This window comes from Branchiostoma lanceolatum, chromosome 7, assembly GCF_035083965.1.
Source record: "Branchiostoma lanceolatum isolate klBraLanc5 chromosome 7, klBraLanc5.hap2, whole genome shotgun sequence".
Lineage (NCBI taxonomy): Eukaryota > Metazoa > Chordata > Leptocardii > Amphioxiformes > Branchiostomatidae > Branchiostoma > Branchiostoma lanceolatum.
In genome coordinates, this window is record NC_089728.1 from 3979396 (window position 1) to 4006726 (window position 27331).

Sequence of the window (27331 nt, forward strand, 5' to 3'; positions counted from 1 at the left end):
GTCCCGATTTAGCAAATTTCCGTCCTGGGATGGAGGGACGGGTCCTGGAGACAGCCCTAAGTGTGAAGCAGTCCATTATAAAGTACAATGTCTAACCATTTCTTTATGCTGCTGTCTGGTTGGTAGATTATTCTCTAGCAGTGTTATAGTTAGATCTATGGCTGTTTTGTATAATTATCGTAGGGACAAGAGAACAGGTTCAATGACCTGGTTGCTCCAGTCCCTGCAAAGGCTTTTGTGGACTACAGTACTGTACTGTAAATTCATTTAGTTTCGCGGTGGTTTTATTTTGTGATAGGAGGGAATGGGAGGTTTTCACAGTAGTGTTATGAATTCGCGGTCGAGACCATTCTTTAGTACAGTGTGTCATACCAGGGAAACATATTTGCAGCGTCCTGAATTTGTATTGGAGAGGCAAGGAGGTTTAATCTCCTTGGGAGAGGTCACCCTGAAATCCACAAAAACAAAATTGCCACAAAATTTTCAAAATGTGCTGTATGATAATTTTCATGACCATGTTTTTTTAGACTGAATGCTCAGACTCAGAGTTCAAATTAGGTAACAATGCTCATGTTAGATGGCAATATGTATCAGAGTGAAGTTGATTTTCTTCTGATTCACCTTAATGATTGCATATTCATGTTCTATCAACTATTTTTGGTCTTCCTTGCACCCCCTGGTACCATTGGAACTAACTCGACAGTTATAAATTATGGTAGTTTCCAAGAACCTGGCCGCAGTATAAAAATGAGGCATGAGTCATTCATACAGCTGTGACCTGTTTCTGCCCCCAACTACAGTAAAGTGCTGTACCATTTCTTATTTAGTCCTTGCATAGCATTGATATAATATAACAAGATATTATGACAAAAGAAAACAAGCTACTGGGGGGACAAACTTCCACCACTTCCTGACATCAAAAGTTACCTGTCACCAAAAAAATGAATACCATACCATGTCTAGGACAGAGATATAAAAATGGGAAGTTCTGCTAACAGTACCAAGGCAAGCTGGTAGGAGGCCTAAAATTGACCTTAGTGACCTTCAAAAAATACTTGCACTTTTCAGAGGTAATTAGGATGATTGGTGTTGATTGTAAGCAATGATTATATTGCTTGTAAAGATGACAAAGGTACCATGCACAGAAATACAGGATTATGGATCCAATGTGAAACATATTTGTTTGTTTTTTTCTTTCAGAAATATGAAGTTACTTTCTCCATGTTGGAGATTTACAACGAGCAGGTCCGTGACCTCCTCAGTAAAGACAATCCGAAGGGCGGGCTGCAGGTGCGACAGAACCCCAAACTGGGGCTCTTCTATGTCGTCGGGCTCAAGAAGGTCGCTGTGGGGAGCTACGCTGAGATCGACAAGAGAACCCAAGAAGGTGGATATGATTATTTTGTGCTTGGAAAATTTGTTGAAAATCAAATTATACCTTTTTGGTATTCACAACTTCACCCGTGGCCCGTATGATATACCTTTGGGAGCCTATGCTTAACCGGGCTGAGGTTTCCACCTTTGTGGGCATGGCCTCTTACCAGCTGTCAGCCAATCGGAGAATTGCCTACATGTTTTCTTTAGATAAAGTCAATTCTCTGATTGGCTGACAGCTGGTTAGAGGCCATGCTTTCAAAAGTATAAACCTCAGCCCGGTTTAGCAGAATCTCCCAAGGTTTATTCTATTGAAGATTCTTGCATCACTGTATTCTTATGTAGGACAAATATTTTTCCAACTTTCATAGTAGGGTGATTTTTTCAGCATTGCTTTCAAATCAAAGCAGAATGTTTTGAGGTGAAAAGCTGAATGTCATTATTTTCATGATGGTTTGTATATTTCCTTTTTGGTTTGTACATGAAATACTTTCATTGTAGTTTATTTCATTTCCCACCAACAAGTTCATTGATTTCTCCCAGGTACTGCTAACAGAACAGTGGCCTCCACCAACATGAACGCCACCAGCAGTAGAGCCCATACTGTAGTCACCATCACCTTCGACCAGATCTCCAAAAATGAGGCTGGGGAGGAAACCAAGAAGAGCAGTGTCATCAACTTGGTCGATTTAGCAGGTAGACAGTCCTTCCTCTTCATTTTCATCCTGTTATAGATACATGTATGAAGATGTTTCAGGTTTTTATCATTTAGATAGAGGAGAAGAACTTAATTGCACGACAATTGTACATGGTACAAAATATGGCAAGAATTCATAAACATACATAACAATCGACTATTACTAATATTTAACATTTTCAGAGAACTCATCTACAACATGAGTATCAATGAATCTAATAATGTGCATTCTAATGGCTAAAACAGTATACAATGTAATGGTGACGATGATAGTATTCTGTGTCAGGAATGTAAAATAATGTCTCGTTATTGTATATAAATTGGCCTACATAGGTGGATATATGAATAGAGCATGACAACATCATATTGAATATTTCTGTCTTGGAATGGTCTAGGTGTGACAATGAAGTTTTTTGTGTTATATAGTCAGCTAGCTGCCAATCAGTAACTTTGCAGACTACTTTGGCCACTTGTTTCTTCCCATGGTTTGAACATCTGGATCTGTCCATGCTTTTTTAAAGAAAAATGGCGTTTTGAATAAATCAGATGATATTTGGTAGCCTTTTGCCTGACTAAATCCTGCTCCTAGCGGCTGGCCTGATGGCTACCATCCGGGGTCAGTGAGAGATTGTGTAAACGCAGGCTAGGTAGGGCTATGTTAGATTGAAGAAAGGTTTGGATAGAAATCCCCTGGAACTGACTAGGTCATTTGAGGCCAAAACAGACTGTAGTGACATCTTAGGTGCTTTTGATGTACAGTGACCAAAGGCTGAGGCACAGTATGACGCAAATAGAGCTATGACAACAATTCCATGCTTTCTTTCATCTCAATCACACTTTTGATATGTAAAGAGACATAATCACAATGAAAATTGGTTTACTTTCATCCCTACCACATCAAAGACTTCCTTTCCTATCGTTTGATCTCGTTTGATCTGTTCACTTTCAGGTAGCGAACGTGCTGACAGCACCGGAGCCACTGGGGACCGTTTGAAGGAAGGGGCCAACATCAACAAGTCCCTGTCAGCCCTTGGCAATGTTATCTCGGTAGACACATCAAACAAAATTTTTATTTCTAAGCATTATGCAGAATAGACCAATCTTATAGCCCTGCCCACCTTCCTACAAATATTTGACAAACATGCAGCCACTCTCTCAATAATTGAGCCGCTAAGTGCCAATAGTGCCACATAGAAAAGCTTGGAGTTTGACAAGGGAGAGGTTCCTCCAAAGGAGCGATAACACCCTGGAATGATGATGAAGTGCCATGCTGTCATTGGTGGAACTGCTAATTGTGGTAGACAGTCATGATCAGTCTAATGCAGGATTGTTATTTTGTCATTGTAAAATTGCACATAATAACCCAAGATTACTATACCTCAAATTGGTGGAAGAAAATTGTAGAAATTTTGAAGCGGCAAGCAGATTGGAAAAGACAAGTGGAAAAACTGATTGTCTAGACTGACTGATGCTTAAGTTGATGGTTGCGAACATGGACATATTGGCAAGCAGACACACTTATCAGCTAAAAACAATTTAAGCTTCTTTGCTGAAGGGATATTCTCATAAACATGAAAAATACATGTAACTGGTATTTCAGCACCAAGGACAGTACAAGTTTCTATTTTGTTCATCAATAAGTCATTACTACTTTATGCTCCAATAATCATTATCATTCATTGAATGCATCTATTTTTAAATCTTGCCTTGAAATTATTGGATTCTTACAAAGCAGGAATATCTTTGAATATGCTTACAGGGGATAAAATGCTTACCGAGTAGGAATACTATTGTACTGTACTTTTCCTATATTTACCAGCAAATTAATCCTTGCAAGATAAAACTATCACCTTTAAGTGCAGAACTTGTGACACGAAATACAGTAAATCAGTTTGTTTTTACTGTGAAATTGTGACACCACAAAAATGTGTTTTGTATTTCTACTGACACGTACTACAGAATATTATTTCAGCCACGGGCTTCCAATACTGTGGAAACTAGCCTCCATTGCAGTCCTTCCCACAGCGATTTTTTTGTCAATTGTATTGGGGGGAGGGGCGCCGCGTATCTGCTTGGGATCCCGTATCTGCCGTGCCCCTGTGTCCACTGCTGGGAGCACGGCGGATACGGGATCCCAAGCAGATACGCCCCCCCCCCCCAAAAAAAAAAATGGGGAAAAAATTGCTGTGGGAAGGACTGCAACGTAGGCTAGTAGAAACCTTCTTTTCCCTTCTACTGTGAAATTGAGTCCCTGAAACTAGATCAAGTTTACAGTACATAACGTAACAGATGTAGATAATCTACATGATCATGACCATGTCTATAAATTTCAGGCTCTTGCTGATCTGTCGAGTGGTGGTAAGAAGAAGGTCATGGTTCCCTACAGAGACTCTGTCCTCACAAAACTGCTGCAGAATGCTCTAGGAGGAAACAGGTGTGTACCTTAAGATCCTCACAAAAAAATCAAGAAGTTCAACGTAAGAAAGGATTATATCATAGTAATCTTTCTTATTTTCTTCTTGTAAGAAAGAAATTTCCTGGTAGTTAGAATTTACATATCGAATGTTGCTGGTGAAAATGTCTGAATTTTCCGGTAATTCTAGTAACAAATTGTTTTATAATGAAAGCTCATCTGTGTTGGTAGTAATCATAATACAATGCTAAAATTTCTTCCAACACTAAGGTATTCACGGATCGAATTTTTGACGACCACTGTCGCCTTCTTCAGGATCAATAATGACCAATCACTGCCGAACGTAAACTTGTGAGAGTTACAGACACACACAAATTGTTTTGTACCCCTTGTAATTGTAATTGCCTTGGCAAGGGTGTTGAATGATTATGTTGTTCACTGTTCTTTAGACTTTGAAATTAATCATAGTCAATGTTGATTTCATGTTTTAATAATCTTTATCTCCTCAGTAAAACTGTCATGATCGCCGCGTTGTCGCCGGCCGACATCAACTACGACGAGACCCTCGGCACGCTGCGGTATGCCGACCGCGCCAAGAAGATCAAGAACAAAGCCGTCGTTAACGAGAACCCGCTGGACAAACTGATCCGAGAGCTCCGGGAGGAGAACGAGAAGCTGAAGTCCCAGATGGGAGGGGCGATGCCCGTGGCGGGCGGGGCAGGCATGGACCCAGGAGGTTAGTCTTCAGTTCCAGAGTTACTCACATTGCTGTACCAGAACACCCCCAAATCAAATTCCATTCGCCCTGCAATCAAGGTGTCAGCACGGTACCTAGGGGTTCTCAATACTATATTAGAGTTTTCTTTTTACACAACCAGTAATGTCTCACCTGCTGACGTTTCGGTGATACATTACTGGTTGTGTAAAACAGAAACTCCAATATCCTGTTGTCTACCAACCTGAAACACCTGTTGGTAGAAAGTTGGTCAACAATACCAGAGGACTGGCCGTGTAAAACTGTGCAGTATTGTCATGTAGGGTACTTAAGACATGATTTTCATGTCAACTACGCAAGGTAACACAGCTCCCAAAATGGCGGATGTTGAGCAGTACCTGGTGAAGTTGACTAGAAAATCGTGTCTGAAGTACCCTCCATGGCCCGACTGCATGGTTTCACATTGTACTGTTGCTTGATTTATTTTGTGTTATGTAATGTTCTACCTGGATTTCTAACCTTCATTGATGTTGTGATGATTCAATCATTTCCATCACAACTAGATAATGCATTTTCTGTGAGTAGTTGGCATAAAAGAGGCTACTTTTGATAGAAAAAATTGCAACTCTTCCATTTTCTACTTTATCCATCCCTCACAGTAGGCCAAAGATCATGTCTTTTGAGAGGATGCTTTTCAATCCATCCATCCATCCATTCATTCATTTATTCATTCATTCATTCATTCATTCATTCCCACCTTTACTCTTCCTGTTAGTCCATTCAGTCAGTCACTCATTTTCTTTCATTGTATACATTTGTACATTGTATGTCTTTCCCCTTCTGTATATAACATGTGCACTCCCACCCTCTCTTTAACACTTATATCAGCACTGTTTAATATCATGTTCATGCATCACTGTACTTTGTCCATTGCATGTTACCACTTTGCATGTGCATGTGCACTTTCCGCAACAGACGGGGCATACAGCAAAGAAGGTTTGTTTTGTTCTGCACCTTCACAAGCGTGTGCTTTTATTTGAATGGTCTTCTTTGACCCTCTGTTTGCTGTGGTGTGATTGAAATCATTTGTAACATCAACATCATCTGTCACCATACTTCTGCATATTGGCTCCACGCTGTATACACTGAGCAGTATGCTGTTGGCATTACATACATGTATTGTCAAGAACTCGCCTGTAAAGCACATGGCTTAATGCTTGTTTCAGGAATATCAGATTTCATAGGCAGTGATTCTCTTTGAAATTCTCTGTCTTCTTACTATAGTTAAATTTTAAAGAAAATCTGATATATTTTTTGCAAAAACCTGTATAGTTTTTTTAGATTTGCCGTTTAAGATTGTTTTAAAACTATAAAAAGAAAACCTTGTGAATGTCCATACATTCGATTGTTTTCAATTCACAAAATATTCCAAAAGAAAATATAATTTTCAAATATTCCATCTTCACCATTCAGAGATTGAGAGAATGCGTAAGGAGATGGAGGAGGAAATCCGAGCCCAGCTGTTGGCCAATCAGGAGCAGATGAATGAGATGGATGAGAGTTTTGAGGACAAGGTAAGATCACATGATAGTTTTTTTGTCTTCTGCAAGCGTTGTGTAGCGTGAGTAGTCCAGTGGTTAGCGGCCCTGCCTCTGGAGCTAGAAGCCCCGGGTTCGATCCCGGCTGTACATGTGTCGCTCACCCGACATGCGCGCTACCGGAAAGGGTCGCAGTCCTTAGGACGGGACGTTGCAGACACTCTAAACTAAATGTGACTGGCATATGGAAAATATGTACATTTTGTAAAGAAATAACTGCAAATTACAGACATACAGACAGGCCAAAAACAATACCTTCCCAGAAATATTCATAGCTAGACAGTCATTAAACAGTCATGTCTGCTTAATGACTAGTTCTACCACCTCAGACCTCTACTTCCTGCCACTCTGGGAAGTCTGACCTTTGCAGTCATCTTCAAGCTCACCAGCTGTCACTCAAATAACTATAAACACACACCAACCCAATCAAACTCGCACACCAAAAACATAGACTCTAGATCTGTACATAGAGTCAACGACACGGAGAGTAGCCTCCACCAGGCCTTGCGGATCGCTGGGGAAATAGTAGAAATTAGCCAAATAGAGTGAATTGTATGAAGGGAGTCAGCTACGGATGAAACCCTCCATGGTCAAACTCCCCTGGCAAATATTTTCCCTATAGCCGGCGTGGTTAGTCTGGTACAGACTAACAGAGAGTGAGATTTTGGCTTAATGTCTCCACAGCTGAAGAGAAATAGGGAAGAGCAGGAGGCTATGGGAGCAGCCCAGGCCAACACGCAGGACAGGAAGAGCAAGGACCCCCATCTAGTCAACTTGAACGAGGACCCCATGTTGTCTGGGGTGATCTTCCACTTCGTTGAGCCTGGAGAGATGACCATTGGCAGAAAGGATGCCACCCCTCCACCCATGATCTCGCTTACTGGGCTTAGGTAAGTCTAGCAATCTGTTTAACTTTATCGCAATTTCCAATGAACACATATACGGCATTATCATGAAGATAACGATTATTACGTTAACATGAAACACCCTTTGGCGCAAGTCAAGGGGTCTTAGTACCAGCCCCCAGTGTAAAAATGCTGTTGCAAATGTACTATTTTATTGTCTGATGCTGCCCTTGTGACCACATATGCAGTATTGTAAATCTTGAGATGTTCATGATTCAGAACATTTAGTCTGTTTTTCCTTGTACTATAAATACTTACATGTATATTGTTTCAACTGTAAACTAAAAGATACCACAAAGTATACAGGGAGTTTTGTAAGGTCTTCTAGCTGGCTTTATTACCAGTCCTGGCATTATTTACCAGAGTTTCTATTCAGTAAGTTCCTGTTCAAAAGACAGGATGATGGGTCCCTACCCTGACAGTAAACGCTATTGTTCCTCCTCAGTATTTCCAAGCAACATGCAGTCATCACTTTTGAGAACAGCGAGGCCACAGTCAAGCCAGGGGAGCAAGGAGCCAAGACAAAGATCAACGGTGTTCCCCTCACAGGACCAACCACCCTGCAGCACCTGGACAGAGTTCTCTTTGGTACGTAATGGCACATCTTTGCATGTTTGAGAAGACTATTGATAGCAGGGGAGGAATAACTACAAGCGCTATAGATGACTTCTTGTTTTGTGCTACATGCTTTCGTGTACTAAAGTTTTGAACAGACACACTTCCAATTCATGAAAACTGAAGTTTTGTAATCAGGTGATATGTTTCTTTGTTTGTCTTGGTGTGACTCTGCAGTGATGTGAATATTACATAGTGGCAACATGTAAGGCAGAAGTGGTGTAATAGGATACTTGGAGAATTGGAAGTATGCTTTGGCTCATTTAGATTGAACGTTCTTGGGTACCTGCCACCTGCCACTAGTTCTAGTACATCTGAATCAATCTGCTGGATCTTTGTTTAAGCAGAATACTTAAAACATAGCACCTCATGAATATTTTTGCCTCTTTGTGATGTTTGTTTTTCTATTTTCCACAGGTTCCAACCACATGTACGTGTTCCATAACCCCCTGAACCCCAAGGCTCCAGAAAACACCCCCACCAAGATTGACTGGGACTTTGCACAGAAGGAGATTGCCAAGCACAAAGGCTTTGACACAGCAAGCGCTGGAATGTCAAAAGGTAGCTTAATCTATCTAAATTAATTCTTCATTAATCTTGAAATATTTGAAAAAAATTAACATTATCCAACCTCTAATTTAGAGCTTTAAACTTTCTTCCATCATCCCCATTCCCATTGACAGAAAGATCCTACAAAGAATGATTTACTTCCGTCATTTTATTCAGACATTATTTAGACATTTCTACATCTTTACCCACCATCTTTTATCCATACGTTGACAGAATGGTTTTAGAATTTTTATGCCATATGCAGCAAAATTCTGTCAAATGACAGACTGAGGAGTGCTGGCAAGAGCCTTGATATCAATTAACCTTTTGAAATGGGCAACTGAACAGTTGCACTTTTGGCATCCGTCTTTGATATTACATAGTGGTCATAGATCCCCAACTCACATTCAAAAAGTTTTGTTTGAATCTATTGTATTTTTTCATAGGCTGTGCTCCTCTAAACCTGTCTTCTAATTGTAATTTGGTAAAAATGACCAAAATAGATTGAGACAAAAATATACATTTGATCATTTTGAATGCTGTTGCTTTCTGGATTGTTTAATAGATAATGTCATATCTCAGCATTTGTGTGTTCTGATTTGCCATTAGAATGTTTTGTCAAAATCTATTGTATTTTTCAGAACAAATCATTGCCCAGGAGCAGATCCTGGAGCTGCTGCCCATGGTGTCAGAGGTCAATGCCATCAGCGAGGAGCTGAACAAGCATCGCACCTTTGAAGTCATCCTCATCAGCGGGGCAGCCATGGAGGGCTACGGCAGCAAGAAGGGTGCCAAGTGAGTGTGATCAGTACAGATGAAACAAAGAAGCGAGTAGAACAGTCTCCTGGCCCCCGGGATTCAAACCCGCACCAAAACTGGGCAGCCAGATCACAGGCACGCACGCCTTAACCACTAGGCTAAAAGGTCTAGACCAGTTAGACTGGTCAGTTGGAGGCGCTTGAACCCCACTGTTAACACAGATAAGCACTTAGCCTGATTGAATTGCGCTAACTTATAGCAGCTAACACTGATCAGCCTTTAGCGGGAGGGTCTATTACATCCTCGGATAGTGGAGTTTGCGCTACACAGACTGATAACGACTTAAACTGAAGAAAAAAATTTGGGAAGCAGAAAGGTTGCTTAATTGCAGCTAAAAAAATTGGATATACTGAAAGTTTAAGTGAAAAAAGTGATCTTTATCCAGTTTAGCTCAAATGAACTCAATAAACAGTTGAGCTACTCTTCCACTGGTCCTGACAGAGAAGACAGATGATTTATGTACAGTATTTCCAGGTTCATTGTACAAGGAAAATTCCCTGAGCTCTTTTCAGCAAGTACAATAGACAGTGGACCACGCACGGCTTAACTTCCCGTCCTGAGGACTGCAACCATTTCCAGTAGCCTGCAAGTCTGCTTAGTAATTACACTTACGTACACATAGACAATACAAGGAGAGAGCTACGCGGTTTGGGGCATGTGATGTCTTTAATCTGTGTGAAACTGCTCCATAGTAGAGGCTTATCGGTTGTACAAAGACATCAACGGCCAAAGACTGTGGTCTTGGCAAATACAAACTGTAGTGTATTACGTACAGTGAAGTTACACAATTCTAAACATTCTTGAAAGAAGTGAAATAGCAGCAAGGGCGGGATGGTGGTAACATCAAGCGGGAGGCGAGCCCAGCCGCGCTGTTCAGCACGGCGGATGCCGCAGAATGGAGGCCACGAGCGGAGGTCAGAGGTCGCTTCCTCCAGCGTAATTCCCTACGATTGGTCCAGACCAATCCTACTATAATTACACTTACGTACACATAGACAATACAAGGAGAGAGCTACGCGGTTTGGGGCATGTGATGTCTTTAATCTGTGTGAAACTGCTCCATAGTAGAGGCTTATCGGTTGTACAAAGACATCAACGGCCAAGCCGAAAGTAATGAGGGCCCCAAAACGCGTAGTAGAAAATGTAGTAAGTCGTAGTGGTATGGTAAAACTAATTTAAAGAGTAGCTAGATAATCGAGTTCAAGCAAAAACAGTCCAGGGCTGGTGAAGGATGCACCGCAGAACGTCACCGGGCACTGTCGAACAGCGTAGAGTCAGGCCGGAAAAGGTGCGTCGGCGTGGAGAACTCTAACTTGAGTACTGTGAAGTAGGCCATGGGCGGGCGCTGGGAGTCTTCGGTACGCAGCTGGCGCTGGTTTTGTTGCACTGACAATCTTTCTGTGCAAAACTAATCTAGTCTAATCTACTCTACTCTACTCTACTGAAGTGAGTCAAAATTGCGAGGCGTGATCCCAGGCTGGTGACGATCTCGCTGCAGGGCACTGCCGCGAACTCCAGGTCGGCCCGGAACGTTAAGTCGCATCGACGTGGAATGGGGGTCCTGGGAGTCTTGAGTACGCTGCTGTAGATGCCCACCGCATTTTTGTAGTCCGTGTAGGTACGGATGGAAAGAGGGAAAGGCGTGTGATGAGGAAGGACCGCTCGTGGAGGCTCGTCGCGAGAAGAAAGATGGCTGCCAAAGTCCCGCGGTTGTCTCGCGAGACCACGCATAAATGGCGTGGGGTGGGGAGGGGGGCTGTCGTTCCGAACGCTGTGGACTCTCTGTGTAGACGTTGTTGTAGCGCAGGCTTAGGATCAGGCAGGAACGGGTGTGCAGTCCCCGGCTCAGGTGAAGAAGAAACTCGCTTCGGGACGACGCCACGGATTACATGACAGTGTAGAGACAGCCGAAATCAGTCGTCGGGTGGAGCTCTAACTTATTAGGACTGCGAATCCATGTGTGGGCAGCGTTACTGGGAGTCCATTTGCACGCTCCGGCAGTTCAGCACACCGCAGCCCTGTCTGAGTCGGGCCTGGCAGATTCGTGCGCCTCGATAGCTGGGGGACGTCGCACGGTAAGTTGAAACTTGCTTAATGGAAGCTCGAGAGGGGAAAAGTTTCTGACCGGAACATCAAGCGGGAGGCGAGCCCAGCCGCGCTGTTCAGCACGGCGGATGCCGCAGAATGGAGGCCACGAGCGGAGGTCAGAGGTCGCTTCCTCCAGCGTAATTCCCTACGATTGGTCCAGACCAATCCTACTATGACACAGCCGGAATTTGAAGTAACTACTTCTTGGTCCAGATTCAGGGACTGGACTTTGCAGGCTACTTTGTATACTAAACTACCAGACAAAGTATCAGAGATGGTACAAAAATAGTTATCATCCTGTAATTGTAATGGTATAAGGAAACAGAATGTCATCCCAGACCTGTGAGATTAATTTTGTGTGTGGTGCTTTTCAGAGTGGTGGTGAAGATGAAGAACTTACTGAACGGCAACACCTGGCTGTGGGAAAGGGGCAAGTTCATGAACAGGAGGTACATGATTCAGGTGAGACATCTTCTTTATCTATTTGAATAGAAATAGAAAAGTTAATAAACCAACATTATTTAACTTAGAAAATGTGTTCTAGGAGACGATATGGGCCATGTTCAATAAGGTTTGTTGCTTATTTGTGTGGCAGATGTGGCTGTACTTTGCCAATGTGCCAAATGTTATGCACAAATTATAGGGAGGCAAATTAACTGTGCGATGTAGACTTTTTGGTCTGTAACCTTGGTGCATTGGCCAAGGGGGTAGGGTGCTTGCCTTGCACTCAGAAGGTCTGATGTTCAAACCCCGGCTGGGTCAAACTTAAGACTTGAAAAAAATGGTACAGACTGCTTTCTCTGTGTAGCACTCAGCACTTAAGTATGAGAAAGAGTGTGGGAGTTGGAAACACTCCACTACCACTGTGGTGGCCTGTACATGTGCGGCCCAAGGGCTATAGAAAGTGACATGGGCACCATCCCCATGCACCGAAAGGAGTGTGAAAGATTTTAACTTCATCTTGAGAGTGAAGAAAAAAGATTCTGTTTGCTGTGCAACAAATGTGCTAAATATTCTTTATACCCATTTCCATCTACTAGGAACTTTACCAGAGGCATTTAGATGGTGATGAGGATGTGATGAAGATACCAAAGGAGGAGGACCCCTTCTGGGAGCCTCCTGAAGATGTGCTGATCGGGACGGCAAACGTCTTCTTGCAATCTCTGTCTTACGCCCTGGACTTTGACGACAAACTCTCCGTAACAGACTACAAGGTACGGACAGTCTCTTAGATGTCGTGTAATGTCACTTTTGCTTTGTAGCATGATCTTTCATCCCATTGCCAATACATCTTGTAAGAGCATTCATATCAGACCGTTTTTTAAGTTGTTTTTACCTCCTTGAAAACGGAGGTAATGTAATCAGTTGGTATGTTTTTCTTTTCTTTGTCTTTGTGTGAGTCTGCAGTTCTGTAAATATTGCAGAGTGGCAGCCTTACATGATGTAACATTGTAAGGCAGAAATGGTGTAATAGGATACTTGGAGAATTGGAAGTCTGGTTTAGCTCTGGTCCAATGTTTCACATAGGCAGACAGGAAGTGATTACATGCATTTAGAGCATGAATTGCTGACTCTTGGTTACACCAACACAGTTATGTCAGTTTGTTAATGTTAGTTGTACCTACATGTACTAGTATTTAGAGCTTGTTTATATTTGCAATGACTTTGACCTTGATCTCTGCAGGGAGTGGAGGAGGGCAACTTGTACGTCAACATCACACCATGCAGTGACAAAGGGAAGCCCCTTGACGAAGACTTCTTTGTTGAAGATCCGCAAGAGCTACTAGGAAAACCATTCCACTACAAAGTATGTTATTGATGTCCTATTCAAAGCCCTGTAGCTTCTTGCTAGCCACATTGGGCATTCGTGGCTTCCATGCTATCTTCACTCCTGTTTTGTGTGTGTCTATGTAATGATGGATAAGATTATTTGAATTCTATTCTTCATTAGTAGTAAGATAATTTTGATGAGTCTTCTCACGACGGATAAAGGTAATATTTTGAAACATGTTTGAAGCACTATATAATGTGATGTCTATAACCCCCTTTCCTCCAGGTGACTATCAAAAGTGCAGAAGTGAACAAAGCCAAGTACTCCAAGGGTCTGCATGTCAGGTACAAGGTGTATCAGGACGAGGATTTCACCAGCACACCTGTCATCAAGGCCACCCTGTCACCTGAGTTCAAACACCACAGGATCATCACCTATCCTGCCGTCAATGAGGTCAGTTGGAACAACGGACTTTCTATTTTTTTGTTCAATAGAATGAAGACATAAAAACCATCCAGCAGAAATCAAAGCAAAATATAATGATATGAATAAGGACAGTAAATCAGCAGAAACATAGATGATGATTAAACAAGTACACCTCATTTACAGTTGGAACTGTTTTGTTAACATTGATTTGCTGGGGGCGGTAAGGGATGTTACTGTAACTGCCTTAGAATATTCAAATCTGTGGAAAATGGAGTGTCAAATTTAATGTTGTCTACATTTAGTTGTCAAACACGTAATAGCTTTCAAAGGAATATAAAGAACTGTAAAACAGTCGAAACGAAAGGCTTAGGGCACTGGGTACTTTTCTTGAACCAAGTGTTTTATTTTACAGGATCAGCTGGGGTACTTTGAGCAGGGCTGCATCACTTTCCAGCTGTTTGGAGTGCAGGAGGACTCCGTCAACGACAACAGGCTCATGAAGATGACAACAAAGGTTAACAACCACGTTTCCTATCTTCTTATACTTTGCTCATAGATTTACAGCTGTATCAATAGTTCTATTGATGTACTTTTACTTTTCTTCATCTTTAGATCATGGCTTGAGTTTTACATAGTTTTACATTAACTTCCATCTCAGCCATTTTGCTTGATAAAATATAATGAACCAGCAACATGACAAACAATTGCACAATTATAGCACAAGAAAAAAAAACATGATCAAATACATCTGCCTGAACAAGTGGCTAGTAGCTTCATCAGAATTAAATCAGATTCTCATGACATAAACGTTAAAATGAAAAGAATGCAATAAAATCTTTTAAACTTTTAAACTACGTAAAGCATGCACTAATGCAATAAAAGCATGCAGTAAAGTCTTCTAACTTTCAAACTATAAGTTATAAAAAGTGTTGTTTTACTGAACACATTTTTCTTTCAACAATCCAGGAGTTACGGCAGATGGAACAGTTGCAGAATCCCGGAATGCAGCGACGCCAGACCATCAGTGGGGAGGCCTCGGAGGAGAGCAAGCTGCGAAATGAGCTGGAAGTTCTCAAGAAGAAGTTTGAGAGACTTGAGAAGAAGGAGAAGAGAATACAGGTAATGTGTGGATGATGGGATTTTGATAGTGGTGGTTCGTCCATCAATCTAACGAGGACAGCCTTCATCCATCATTTGGTTGGGTCGCATGTATCCTCATGTGGCTGTAGAGTCCAATTTGGGCCTTGAACCTCTGGCCACAGTGTTCACATTGGATCAGGGTCGTACTCAGTGTGGGGTTTTGCATTTTTATAACAGTTGACTGTAACAATGTACCAATTCAGCTTCTCCTGTGTAGAGCCTCGCCCGCGGCCTGTACAATATACCTTGGGGAGGCTCTGCTAAACCTGAGGTTTCCACTTTTGTGGATATGGCCTCTCACCTGCTTTCAGCCAGTCAGAGAATGGCCAAAATGTTTTTTTAGGTAAAGCTGTTTCTCTGATTGGCTGACACCTGGTGAGGAGTAACACCCACGAAAGTAGAAACCTCAGCCTTGAGTTAATTGAAGCCTCCAAGGAATATAATTGTATAGGAGACTGTACAGCTTATGTACTGTTACACTGTACCACAAAATTGCTGTTACCATTTCATAGTATGTTAAGGAATTTATAATAATGTACAGATTATAATATATTATAAATGTCTGATGGAAATGAGGAATACCTCATAGAGGTGCACATCTAGAGACTACTTGCATTTCTCAAAGTCCACATCTGTCTAAGAATTACATCAATTCTTCACCTCCTGCAGGACCTGTGTTCAGAGTGGAAGGGCAAGCCGGTAGAAGAACAGCAGTTCGAGCCCTTCTGGCGGCACGTGTCTGCTGTGGCCAACAGTTCGGGCAACAAACTCAAAACCAGAGTGGAGATTCTCAACACGGTAGGTCTGCAGTGGAGGTTCATAGTGTTACAAGAACTGGTAATGTCCAGGGGTGTCCTACTTCAAGTGATTCAGAAATAGAATGTGCTTGGAATGGTGATGTACTGTAACTTTCTTTTTGATGACCAGTTTGGCTTGCATCAACAATGCACGTCGTAAGGTTCGTACATAAAGCAAAGTAAGTCAAATTGGTCTGAAACTTTAGCTGTTCAACCGAGAGAGCGTACTAAAGCTGAAAAGGCTGCTTAAAATTGGCATTCTAACTGCACACCTGTTAAGTTGAAATAATACCTGTTGCAAGGGACAGGTAGACTACCCCATTTGCCCTATTTTAACATACTTTGTTGAAACTCTTTTGCATGAGCCTGCAACTTTTTACCTATAGTAGACTTGGGCAGTTTTGCTATGAAGAATACGATGTCATATGCCATTTAGAGTCCTGATATATCTAGCCCAGGTTTACATATTTTATTGATTTTAATGACAAATGAGAGATTAATTGATTTTGAAACAAATGACCGTTATCAACTTTAAAGCGTTGTTTGAAGGCCAGATGCATGATTTATGCAGCATTCTGTCATTTGCTATTGCGCTTCCTTTCCTTGCTTTTTTATAAGCATCTTGAAATCTATTCATTCTATGACTTTAAAAAAAGCAAAGATATGTGAAATAACGCTTCCCTTAGTGCATGCTACCATCATCAGCATGATCAGCAAAGTATCTTTTTGGCTACTATGGTTTCATCAATTTTCAAAGCTGCTTATTGCAAATTTCCAGGTGTTCGCTTGAGACAAGGATTTTAAATTTTGGTTGGGCAGCTCTATGTTTATGTATATTGTGTATGTTAATAATTGTACAATTAAGGGTGAATGATTTAGGAAAGACTAGAACACATGAAACAGTTGTTTGAAATGTATTTTGAACAAGTATGCTGTAGGATATTTAGTTTAATGATATTCTTCAATGATCCACTCTTGTTCATGGGTGTGCACCCAAGCATCTGAAGCAAGAAAAGACCCTGTTAGAAGCTAGAGAGAAGGACAGAGAAATAGCTATATTCATCTCGCTTTGAATTCCATAATTATCTCAAAGCAGATACATGGCATCAGTTCTGTTTTTTTATGTTCTAGACTTGTTTTGTACGTTTTGTTTCAAGTAAATGCATGTTTCCTCTGTTCATGTCAGCAACAAAACAAACTGATGCCTTACATCTGTTTGGAGATTAGTGTAAATCTTGAACCTTTTGCGGTGGTTTTATTTTCACTTTTTTATTTCTCCACTGCAAATTCATGTCAGTGTACAAAATTATTTCAATCGCAAACTGATAAGACGATGAAAAGCTCCTCTTCCCTCCCACCGCGAAATAAAACCACCACAGAAGTACATCCATTTACAGGTTTTCTGGTGGCTGTAATCATTTCAGGTATAGCTTTCATGTAGGTTTTCACTAACCAGCATGTGCACAAGCCATTGCTAACAACCGGTGTTGGCTGTTGACCACTTTTTCCAACTATTAGCACCCTTTTTGCAATCCTTTACAACAGTAGTAACATGTTTGTACGTGTAGTAACTGTTAGTTTTTTGCTGTAGAGAATTTCCAGTCCATATAGATTCTTCTTCTGTAATGTGTGCTTGGCTCCTATCTTTTTCAGATGTTGAAAGGCCAGAAATTGATGCGAGCAAAACAGTCTTCCGATGGTAGTGGTGGAAATGTAAGGACAACCTGTGTATAACCGTGTCACTAATCACCATATGTTCATCTTCATGTTTGCTTCATCTTTGTTTTTTGTTTATGCCATATAACATTATAACCTGTCTGCGTTTCTGTACCGACGTGTGCATACATGTTGACGTTCATGTTCACACATTTCACAAGGCCAGGCCTTTGTTCAGCACAGGACTGATTGGCAGCCTTGCAAGAATGCTATAAAACTATCACACAGCGCTTGATTCTCACATGATTTAAGATCTCGTTACGTCAGAGATTGTGGATATGAGTAAGGCTTGCCACGATCTCGTCTTGTGCTGGACAAAGACTGGGCCGTAATACTTGAGTGTGGGCATGTGCATGAGCATGGTTGCATTTACAAAACAAGTGCACCGCCAGCAAAGAAAAGTTGTTCCAGCGTGTCCGATCAATGTCTCGTGCTCAATGCGTCCTGCGGTGGTAGCTGTGGTTGTTTTGAATGGCCGTTGGTACACCAATGTACCTGCGTACACCCTTGTCTTGCAGCTTGCCGTGTTGTAACCATTGTCGAGCAGGTGTCAACGTCCGTGTTCGTGGAAGAAACAGCTACTTTCGATGTCGTGGTTTGATTTCCGTAGCTGGTGTGCTTAATCAAGTGTAGCCATACCATGCTCACCTTTGTAACATTTTCACCCCCCCTCAGGATGATCTTGTTAGTGTGTACAGCTTTGAGTTGGACCCAAATGCTAAGGAGCAAACCCATGTTGGCAACAACAACCCGGAAGCAAAAAGGAATGGTGGTTTGGGCACTGGCAGTTCTGACTCTCCAAATGTAAGGCTATATGTTTCAGTAGCCATGTTATATTCTCTGCTTTACCTGATTTCTTTCTTTCCTTTATGAAATCCTCCCTTCTGCCACTATCTTTGTATCATTCTTTATATTTTATTTATTTCGAGAATGCACCTCTATGCATTTCCTTGCACATTTGGTATTTTCTATTACTGGTGTATTCTTTTTTATGCATGCATACATCAACCTCTCTCTTACGAATGGGCTGGAAAGTTAATGCAAGGTGCAAATGCTTTAAATTAATATGTCATATAGTTGGACCTACATGTATGTCTTTTACAAGAGTGAAAATCATTGTTTCTTATTAAAGTTAAATGTGGAATCATTGATCAAAAGACAAATAATTATAAATCACCCAATTAAAAAATTTGAATGCTAAGATGTAGGTCCAAAGCAATAATGCAATTAATGGTAATAGCGTAATGAGAGCATTAATAAAATTTAAAAGGTGTCAATGGGGACATGGCTTGGTGACTGCCTGTTAAAGGTGTTGGTTAACATGGTGTGGAGTAAATAATGGTGCTTAATGTTGTTCGATAACCTCATTATCATTGATAACTGGATGTAATATTTGCAGATCTATGTGTTTATGGCAGATGTGAATTTCTACTAAAACAAAGTTACCTTGTATCAATGTGCCTGAAATTCCTTTGTTCATTTTCTTTTGTCAAAATGTAATTCTTTTAAACTTCCTATAACAAGAGACAAAATTTCTGACACTCTACACCATTTGCTATCAGCTCAAGCTGTGACTTCCTGACCAACTGAACTGTGCTGTGCTGTGCTGTGCCAACATGATGATCAAATTGGACTCAAAAGGCCCAGACTTTCTTTAGAACCCGAACCATGTTCAATCATGTTCGATCTGACCTTAGTTTGAACCAAACTGGTGTTTCATTTGGGGTCACATGCGGCCATTTGCAGGTGTCCACAGCACCAGCATCAAGCCCCTTTTTTCCTGAGTGCCATCAGAAGAAATTTCTCCCATTTATAAACCGTTCCTGGACAGTACATCGATGCTGACAATTGTTGTTGTGGACGTGTGGATGAAGCATCTTTCTTGGTGACCTTGAATATTGCAAGGAGTAACATTGACTGTGATGCGTTAGCTTTTGTAGCTGTGCAAGTCTCATATAAACTTGTTGGAATTCTTCAGTAGTTTGAATAGCAGCCCTGTACACCAACTGTCCATACACATCTTTTTAGTAGACTAGCGTACATACTACAATACAACACTGTGTATTTCATATCACCCGAGGTACCAGCCCGACCTCGGGTCGGATTGCCTGAAGGCCAGAGGTGCATGATGCAAAATGCACCGTGTTGTATTCTTTGTATGTCATACCCACCCAAGAAAACACACATTTCAATGCGAAATGAGACAGAAGTTGATCAAATTTGGTGTTCTCAAACTAGAAAATGGTAAGAACAGCAATACCAAAGTTCAGATTTTCAACAGCGGTGCATGTGAAATCTGAATTATTCTATGGAAGCACTTCTGATACTGTAAAATACGGACCAGTCCCGAACACACACTTTGAACATTATCAGGGCCAAGATACATTATCAGGGCCAAGATATGACAAAATAAGATATCAGATATGTCACCACTCAGAGGCCTGCTTCACTGAAAAAATCATTCATATTCTTCATACCCTCATTTCATTTATATTTCAAGTGCAAACCCCAAGCCTTTTCGTTCAATTGTAAGCATACACCAAATTTGTTAGCAAGATAAGAATTTGGACACCCCCTGTCTTCCATTTCAATTGCAAACCTACCCCCTCCCCATCTCCCTTGAACCCCCTGTCTTCCATTTCAATTGCGAACCCTACCCATCTTCCTTGATCACATTTTCTCTGTCATCATACCTACATTCATCTTTTCATCTTAACCTTGTCCTTGCTGAGTCATTACAATGTACCAATGCCAGTGGTGCATGGACGAGTTCTCAGCAGGATGGTTAACAAGTAGTTAGGCATCATTCAAAACATCAATGACAAGCAAACCAATTGTGTCTTTACTGAATTGCCATGTATGTAGTATTTTATGTAAGTATGATTGTATTCTTCTACTTAAACCTTCTCCCTTCTCCCTAACCCCATAACCAATTATTATAAAGAAATGGTTAACCAAATGGCTACCTCAGTGTGCTAAAGGTTAACATACTGTGTTGGTTATACTGTTGGTTTGCTTGTCTGTTGATCTAATATCCTGTCCCTACCATCACTTCTTACATTTGGAGAGAGAGTCAAAATCATGGGTTGTTGTGCATGACATTTATCTTAGATATAAACATAAGATAGACATCTTTGTCCTAGTGTCCTTGTTTCTCTTAGATCAGTGAGAATAAGAATCACATACTGTAGCATGTAGAAGTAGGATTATGTGAAGGAAACATCATTCACGGTTCATGTACATGTAGTTCATTACATTTTTAGCAAGTTAAAGTTCTAAGCTTTTAAATTCAATCTTGACTTGCATTTGTGCAGCTTTCCATTCTTCCTTTTGCTTCACAGCTTGCTTGCTTTGCGTTTTAGCTATTCCAAAATCTCAGTGCAGCGAAATCATTCTCTTTGGTAGAGCCTCGCCTGCGGCCTACACAATTTACCTTTGTAAGGATCTGCTAAACCGGGCTGAGGTTTCCACTTTTGTGGGTGTGGCCTCCAACCAGCTGTCAGCCTTCAAAGAATTGGCTAAATGTTGTCTCTGAATACCTAAAGAAAGTATTTAGGCAATTCTTTGATGGCTGACAGCTGGTTAGAGGTCAGTGGTTGCACGCAAAAGCCTCAGCCTGGTTTAGCAGAGCTGCCCCAATGTATATTGTGCGAAGCTCGGTACTGAAGAATGAGTGAAATAAACACTTGGTAACTATGTCAGAGTAAAGAAGAAAATGTGGTTAAACAAATGTTACAAGATATATGCTGCTTCTCGCTTGCGTGGCAAGAACTGCTGCTTGGCATATTTCTTAGCTGAAAATATGTATTTTTTTCCAAGGTAACCTGCATTATAATGTTTCTCACTGGATCAGCAACATCACCTGAAATGTCATCATTGCTTTTAATTGTCACAGGGTGCAAGGTGTACAAAGATTAAACTAATCCAGAATTTCACATAATGGCAACATGATTGATAAGAGCACAACTTATTATGCATCACTGATTTTGATAACAAGATTATCACATTGTAAAAATGATATTAGTAACAATTTTTGAAAAATACTTATTGAAATTTAATTCTTAGATCTAAAAGGATTAATTATAAAAAAGTAATATTTGTTATACTAGACCAGCATAATCTATCATAATGAACTGCATGTTACAGAAATTTTGCTTAATGGAATGCAATCAAGCAATTAAGTTCTCATCATACTTATACAGCTTTGATTTGCATGATTGTCTGCAAATCAGCCTTTCAATAATCATGGAATATACTTTTAAGTGTGACAGCAGTGCACGTCTTTCAGCACCAAGGACAGCCTATGGAAAAATTACAAACAAATTTCAAATGCATTTCACAATACCTCATACCTTTTCTCCAATGCCAGCATTGTTTTAACATTGAATATGTTTCTCCTGCATACATGATGTTGATGAAAAGCACATGCCCCCACTCAAGAATCCATAATCATATCATTCTGTACATTACTTTATAGTATTGAAACTTATAAAAACTAATTTCAAAGCTAATACAATGTAACATTATTTCAAAGTTTGACTAGCTTGTTAAATGTCTCTAATTTCTTGTCAACAATGTCCCCTTTGTCACAATTTTTTGTAGATGTTAGACAATAATCCATTTGCCCATTAGAAATAACTAGCGTACTGTAGAGTTTTGTGTGATCTTGCTGTGGCAGAGTGTGCTACATCTGTGTCTGTTTTTGGTATCGTTCTCTTTTATTTACCAGAACAATGTTATGTTAATCTTGTTGAATATAAAAATGTCAAATGCAAATCCATTATTCCAGAAATCCATTATCGAAGCAGCTTGCATTACATAATATTATTCAAGTGTAATTCCTATATTGAAAGTCAGAGCGCCAAGTGCCAAAACTGCCGTAGCTGTTAAAACAATATGCTACCAAATATCCTGCATATTTCAGAGTGGTCAATTCAATGTATTTTTTTAGCACAAAACATAGATTTTTGTCAAAAGAGTAATTTTTTATTTCTTTAAAAAACATTTTTAACAGCCAATGGTAGCTATTCAGGTTCTTAAGCTAAAAACATATTATTACAGCCCGAACATTTCGGCAGTTGATAGGATTTTGTTGTGGTCTAGCACAACGGTTTTCTTTTAACAAAGAGGTTTACTTTATGTGTCTTTTTCCAGGTAATTCAGTCTCAAAAGATGACGCAGGAAGCATCAGCAGGTGGGGCCCAGAATGGCAGTAACGGGTCCATCAACAGCGGTGCCGGCAGTAAGGCCTGCATCATCCAGTAGAGCTGCCAGTGTCACTCAATCTCTCACTCTCTGGATGATTGGGCCTCCTCCCCGAGAGCTAATGTGGCCATACTTCTCTAACTTGAAAGAATCATTCCGAGAGCTACCAATAGGAGCTCAGGATTCCTTATCACTATGAAAATTAGTCCAATAGGAGCACAGGATGCTATGGAAAGCTGTCATTACAGCCTCCAACACCATGGTAACGGACAGTTCTTAGTCTGACTATAACTGGTCCAAGTTAGCACATGTCCATAAATCAAACAAATTATCATGTTGCCAATTCTCCTGACTTAGAGCTGTGGTTATCAAGCTTCTAGGGGCCTGACTGTTGGAAGGGCTGCTACTGTGGACTCTTTTTGTGAGCTTTTCTTCATGATATGGATACAAGTTTTGCCATGAGATCATCCCTGCCATGTTGGGTTTTAAAACACACTGTCCTATTCTATGTACAAATTTGTGATATCTGGTAATGTATTACTTAGAGTCATGACATGACAAACAGACCTTGCACTACTAAAGAATTCCTTGATATTTTTACACAAAGGATAAGGCATTGCTTCATAAAGAAAATGTAGATTGTATTAGATATTTTTCGTCAATTTCCAGTAGATTATCATCCCTATATCATCACTGTATCTTAAAATTAAATTTGATGGCAAGTTTCAAAACCTATTTTGAACATTGGAAAATGTTAATGTCAATCCAGTGTGGTCTCAGTTCGTCTAGAATGTACACTTCTGATCAATACAAAAAATTTAAATCTAAAAAAAAGACACATGATATGTATCTCTTCTTCTCTGTGCAATACAATCCTTCTGCTTCATTTATGTAAACTTTAAGGTAAATAATTCTGTAAAAGTAAGTATTTCTGTGAACATGTTAAAACACCTTCATGGGCATAACTTCCTCAACTTCTCCACATCATGCTGCTGTAATTCTAGGTCATTTTGTATCAGCATTTCCTTATATTTGGGACAGTACTAGTACTTGAGGTCAGAAAAACAAGAATTCTTTATACCAACAGTAGTCAATCCACAAACATTTCTGAGATTGTCTGAACTGTCATAGACTGGAGTCCAGCCTTATTAGCTTCTGTCCGCTACCTAAGCTCCGCTCCTTGCCAATTGGCAGCGGACGGAAGCTAATAAGGCTGGACTCCAGGCTAGAAGTGTCACTCAGGTGCCAAAATTCAGAATTGCAGCTGAGAGTGTACAAAAGTCTTTAATTGCTTCTATACATTTTTCACAAAGATGAATTGGTGATATGAATCAAACAGCACTTCATTTTATTGTGAAGGGAGGTATAGATAGATTCAGAAACAGCTTGTCTAGGTATTTTGTAAGATAATGTAATGTGTTGAGATTGTGGAATATGTTATCTTATATATATATCTCAGTGTCTAAATACTGCACTTGTGTTATGTACTTGATTGTGTTGTTCTTGCACCCATTATATATATATATTTGAAGACATTGTCAACTCTTGGACCGGGAAATATCATATTGGGCAACTAAGGGATGAAACAAACGATTTTTAGTGAATTGTTTAAGCACTTCATTTTTAAAAACTGGCTTCACTGTACAATATTTGTGTTATTCTTGGGAATGTGATTCTTTTTTTAATTTTAATACCCCTTCCCTCCACAATTATTCATCTATCCCTGATATTTTTTCAACAAAGTTGTACATAACATGCTTTCAAAGGCTTATGAGTGCCATTGTGATAAAAACTTTATGAGAAACATTATGGTATAATGTTATATGCCCTAGTTGTATTGTGGCGTTACATTGTACTGAGTATACGTACACTGAAACAAACATTTTCTCTGACTGCTGATGTCTAAAACAAAAAAGTATCAAATGTCTGTATATAATTTCTTGTCCAGAAAATACTTTACCTTTGCTCGCACAATCTGATATCAAGCTTTTGCTGTATATGGTAAAACAATATACTAGTATATTACTTTAGTTGATGTGGTATCTTAGGCTATGTAATGACATAGATGGGGCCATTTGTATGGTATACCATAAGGTATAGTTGATAATTTCTGTATTATAATTTCTCAGTATGATGGTGTAAAATGTGTACATAGATATGGTGAGAGGTAATTGTATAATTTTGGAATATCTGAATTTATGGAAAATAGAAGAAATAGATACTATGATTTAATAGTGACTGTGTTTCTGCACAAATGCACCTTAATAAAGTTGGATTTGTCACTGAATTTTTTGCCTGTTTTCTTTAGGTTTACTGTATCTTTTTATATTATAGTGTGCTTGTATGTGTCTGCGCATGTGCTAAAATGAAAACAACAACTTGCAAACAGTTTGGGTTCTAAAGTGATCTTTTTACCTCCTTCAATACATGATAGATTTGTACTTTCAACAGTTGTACTTATCATGCAGACACAAATCAGCGCAGTAGATATAAAACCAAGAAGGTTATGTTTTCTTTGGGACGAGAAAGGGGAAAATACTTCCTTTACAGATAACTGTTAACCCTTTTTTATGTATACATATCTTGTCACAGCCATGGTACTGGCTGGTTCCCTCATCATTGCACCAACTAAGTCACCGTCAACTGTAGCTGTCCCCGTGAAATCCGTACCCCTGTTTGTAGTTCCGTTTTATTCGTTGCCATGCCAGTTCCTGGCTGTGCATATTCTCAGAAATTTCACGATAACCATCATACAGGTGAGAGACACAAGTGATCATGAATGTGCGTACCTGTCCTGCAATCGTGTGGACGGCGTATCGTGCTTGTTGCGCCGCCATGCGGAATATTGCGGATGCACACGTCACGCCAAACAGGTACGGGGAAAGGTTCGTCTACGTGGTTATATAATGATTGGGGGTGACATGGACGTACACCGTCTGTGCTTGTTTATAACATTCGGCAGTACCACCGATTGATCTTTTTTCCACTCGAAGCCAAAAATGCGTAATTTCGGCTCCTGTGTAGTGACCCAATTAGCCACAGTGACACGCCCGCCTAAAAAAAGCCCCCTTCACACTTAAGTATATGCAAGTCCGCATGAGTTGCGTATTAATTTTCTTTTGGTTTACATCCGAAAAAGTCGTTTCTTTGGTTCGATAATCAGGCCGCACAACGGTGCGTTAAAATAGAAAACAACTTCTTCCCTACAAACTTTACCTAAAGCAATAAAATGTTGATAAGCAACCCACGCGCACATGAATATACGCACGAGTGTGAAGGGGGCCTAACAGCCGTACAATGATTGATAGCATCACCAGGACAGTATAAACATAGCGCTCGCCATGATGGACTTGTGTTCTTGTGTTTCTCCGTTGGCACGTTTGACACGCGAAGAGCGGGAGATGGTCCTGCGCGGGCGAACAGGGGGCAAGATATTTCTGGAAACTGGTGGCACACACGCCGTCCCTCTTACTATTTCTGGTCCCAGCCGATCTCTTCTGTCACGGTGGTGGTGCTTCAAACAAACATGGCGAGGAAGCAGGGCGAGCTGTTCTGCGACATCGGCCAGGGCAGGGGTATACGGTGCAATAAGGGTTCCTCAGCGGGAATCGAGCCGGGGACGTTGATAGTGAAAGAGGAGCCATACTCTTATACTTTGACTGATGGACAGTTAAGCTATGGTCACACTAAACTCACGTCGTACCTGCGATGGGGTTTCTTCCGTCATGACAGCGCCGTACGTCGTACGTTTGGGAAAAACCGGGTGCAATAGTTAACACATACAAAGTGGTGGTCACATATAACGTAGGTACATCGTACGATGGTTTTTTTAAGTGTACCTAGGTCAATCGCAGGTAAATCGCAGGTAAATCGCACGTAAAAGTAGCCATAACCGAGCGTCCTACGTCGAAAAATACAGCTAAAGATGATTTTGAACATGTTCAAAATTTTCCCTCCGTCGCCGTACGATTTTTATTGCCCCCAATACAGACTTCACTACGGCCTTCTTTTTATACCAATGAGGTGAAAAATGTATACATTTCGATCGTTTTCTGATGGTTTCAGTTTCCCCTGATATTGTCGATGTTGTTGAAAAGTGCAGCCACCAGAGCGCAGTGGCAACCGGTGTACAGCGCGCCCGCTGAAGAGCCTGCTTTCAAAGCTATGATTTTCCACGTGTCAGATCAAGTATCGTGCGCAGGTGATGCATACGATTGTTTCATGGCTATACGCACGTGGGTTCATAATCATATCAGACCTCATTCCCATCCTGTCTCTACTTTTAGTTTGCCAAGAGAACAGTTTGCGGATGGCCCAGAGAAAGAATATGACAGGCCAGTTGTATTGTCCATCAAAAAGAAAGAACATAATAGGCATAAAACGTCAAACAAAAACTTAAACTGAAAATAGAGACAGGATAGGACTGAGGTATGATCTAATTATAAACCCAGGTGTATACAGACATAAAGCAATTATATACGCCTGGTTCTGGACCTGACACGT

At 40.6% G+C, this 27331-nt stretch overlaps 1 protein-coding gene across 6 annotated transcripts in view; it reads left to right on the forward strand.

Moving 5' to 3' along the window:
• Positions 1-23904, forward strand: part of LOC136438630 (kinesin-like protein KIF28) — a 44743-nt gene extending 20839 nt beyond the window's left edge. For 2 of the 6 annotated variants that reach the window (XM_066433520.1, XM_066433521.1), the window contains exons 9-29: positions 1201-1387; positions 1918-2070; positions 3021-3118; positions 4405-4505; positions 4994-5220; positions 6175-6195; positions 6673-6773; positions 7482-7687; positions 8148-8290; positions 8735-8878; positions 9508-9661; positions 12148-12235; positions 12814-12987; positions 13458-13580; positions 13830-13997; positions 14383-14484; positions 14937-15089; positions 15780-15908; positions 17561-17620; positions 18299-18427; positions 22778-23904. In XM_066433520.1, coding sequence (XP_066289617.1) covers positions 1201-1387; positions 1918-2070; positions 3021-3118; positions 4405-4505; positions 4994-5220; positions 6175-6195; positions 6673-6773; positions 7482-7687; positions 8148-8290; positions 8735-8878; positions 9508-9661; positions 12148-12235; positions 12814-12987; positions 13458-13580; positions 13830-13997; positions 14383-14484; positions 14937-15089; positions 15780-15908; positions 17561-17620; positions 18299-18427; positions 22778-22888 — 2772 coding nt within the window. In that variant the 3' untranslated portion in view covers positions 22889-23904. The remainder of the gene's footprint in view (positions 1-1200; positions 1388-1917; positions 2071-3020; positions 3119-4404; positions 4506-4993; positions 5221-6174; positions 6196-6672; positions 6774-7481; positions 7688-8147; positions 8291-8734; positions 8879-9507; positions 9662-12147; positions 12236-12813; positions 12988-13457; positions 13581-13829; positions 13998-14382; positions 14485-14936; positions 15090-15779; positions 15909-17560; positions 17621-18298; positions 18428-22777) is intronic. The other 4 variants (XM_066433524.1, XM_066433525.1, XM_066433522.1 and 1 more) reach the window with 4 other exon arrangements.
• The last annotated feature ends 3427 nt before the right edge of the window (positions 23905-27331 follow it).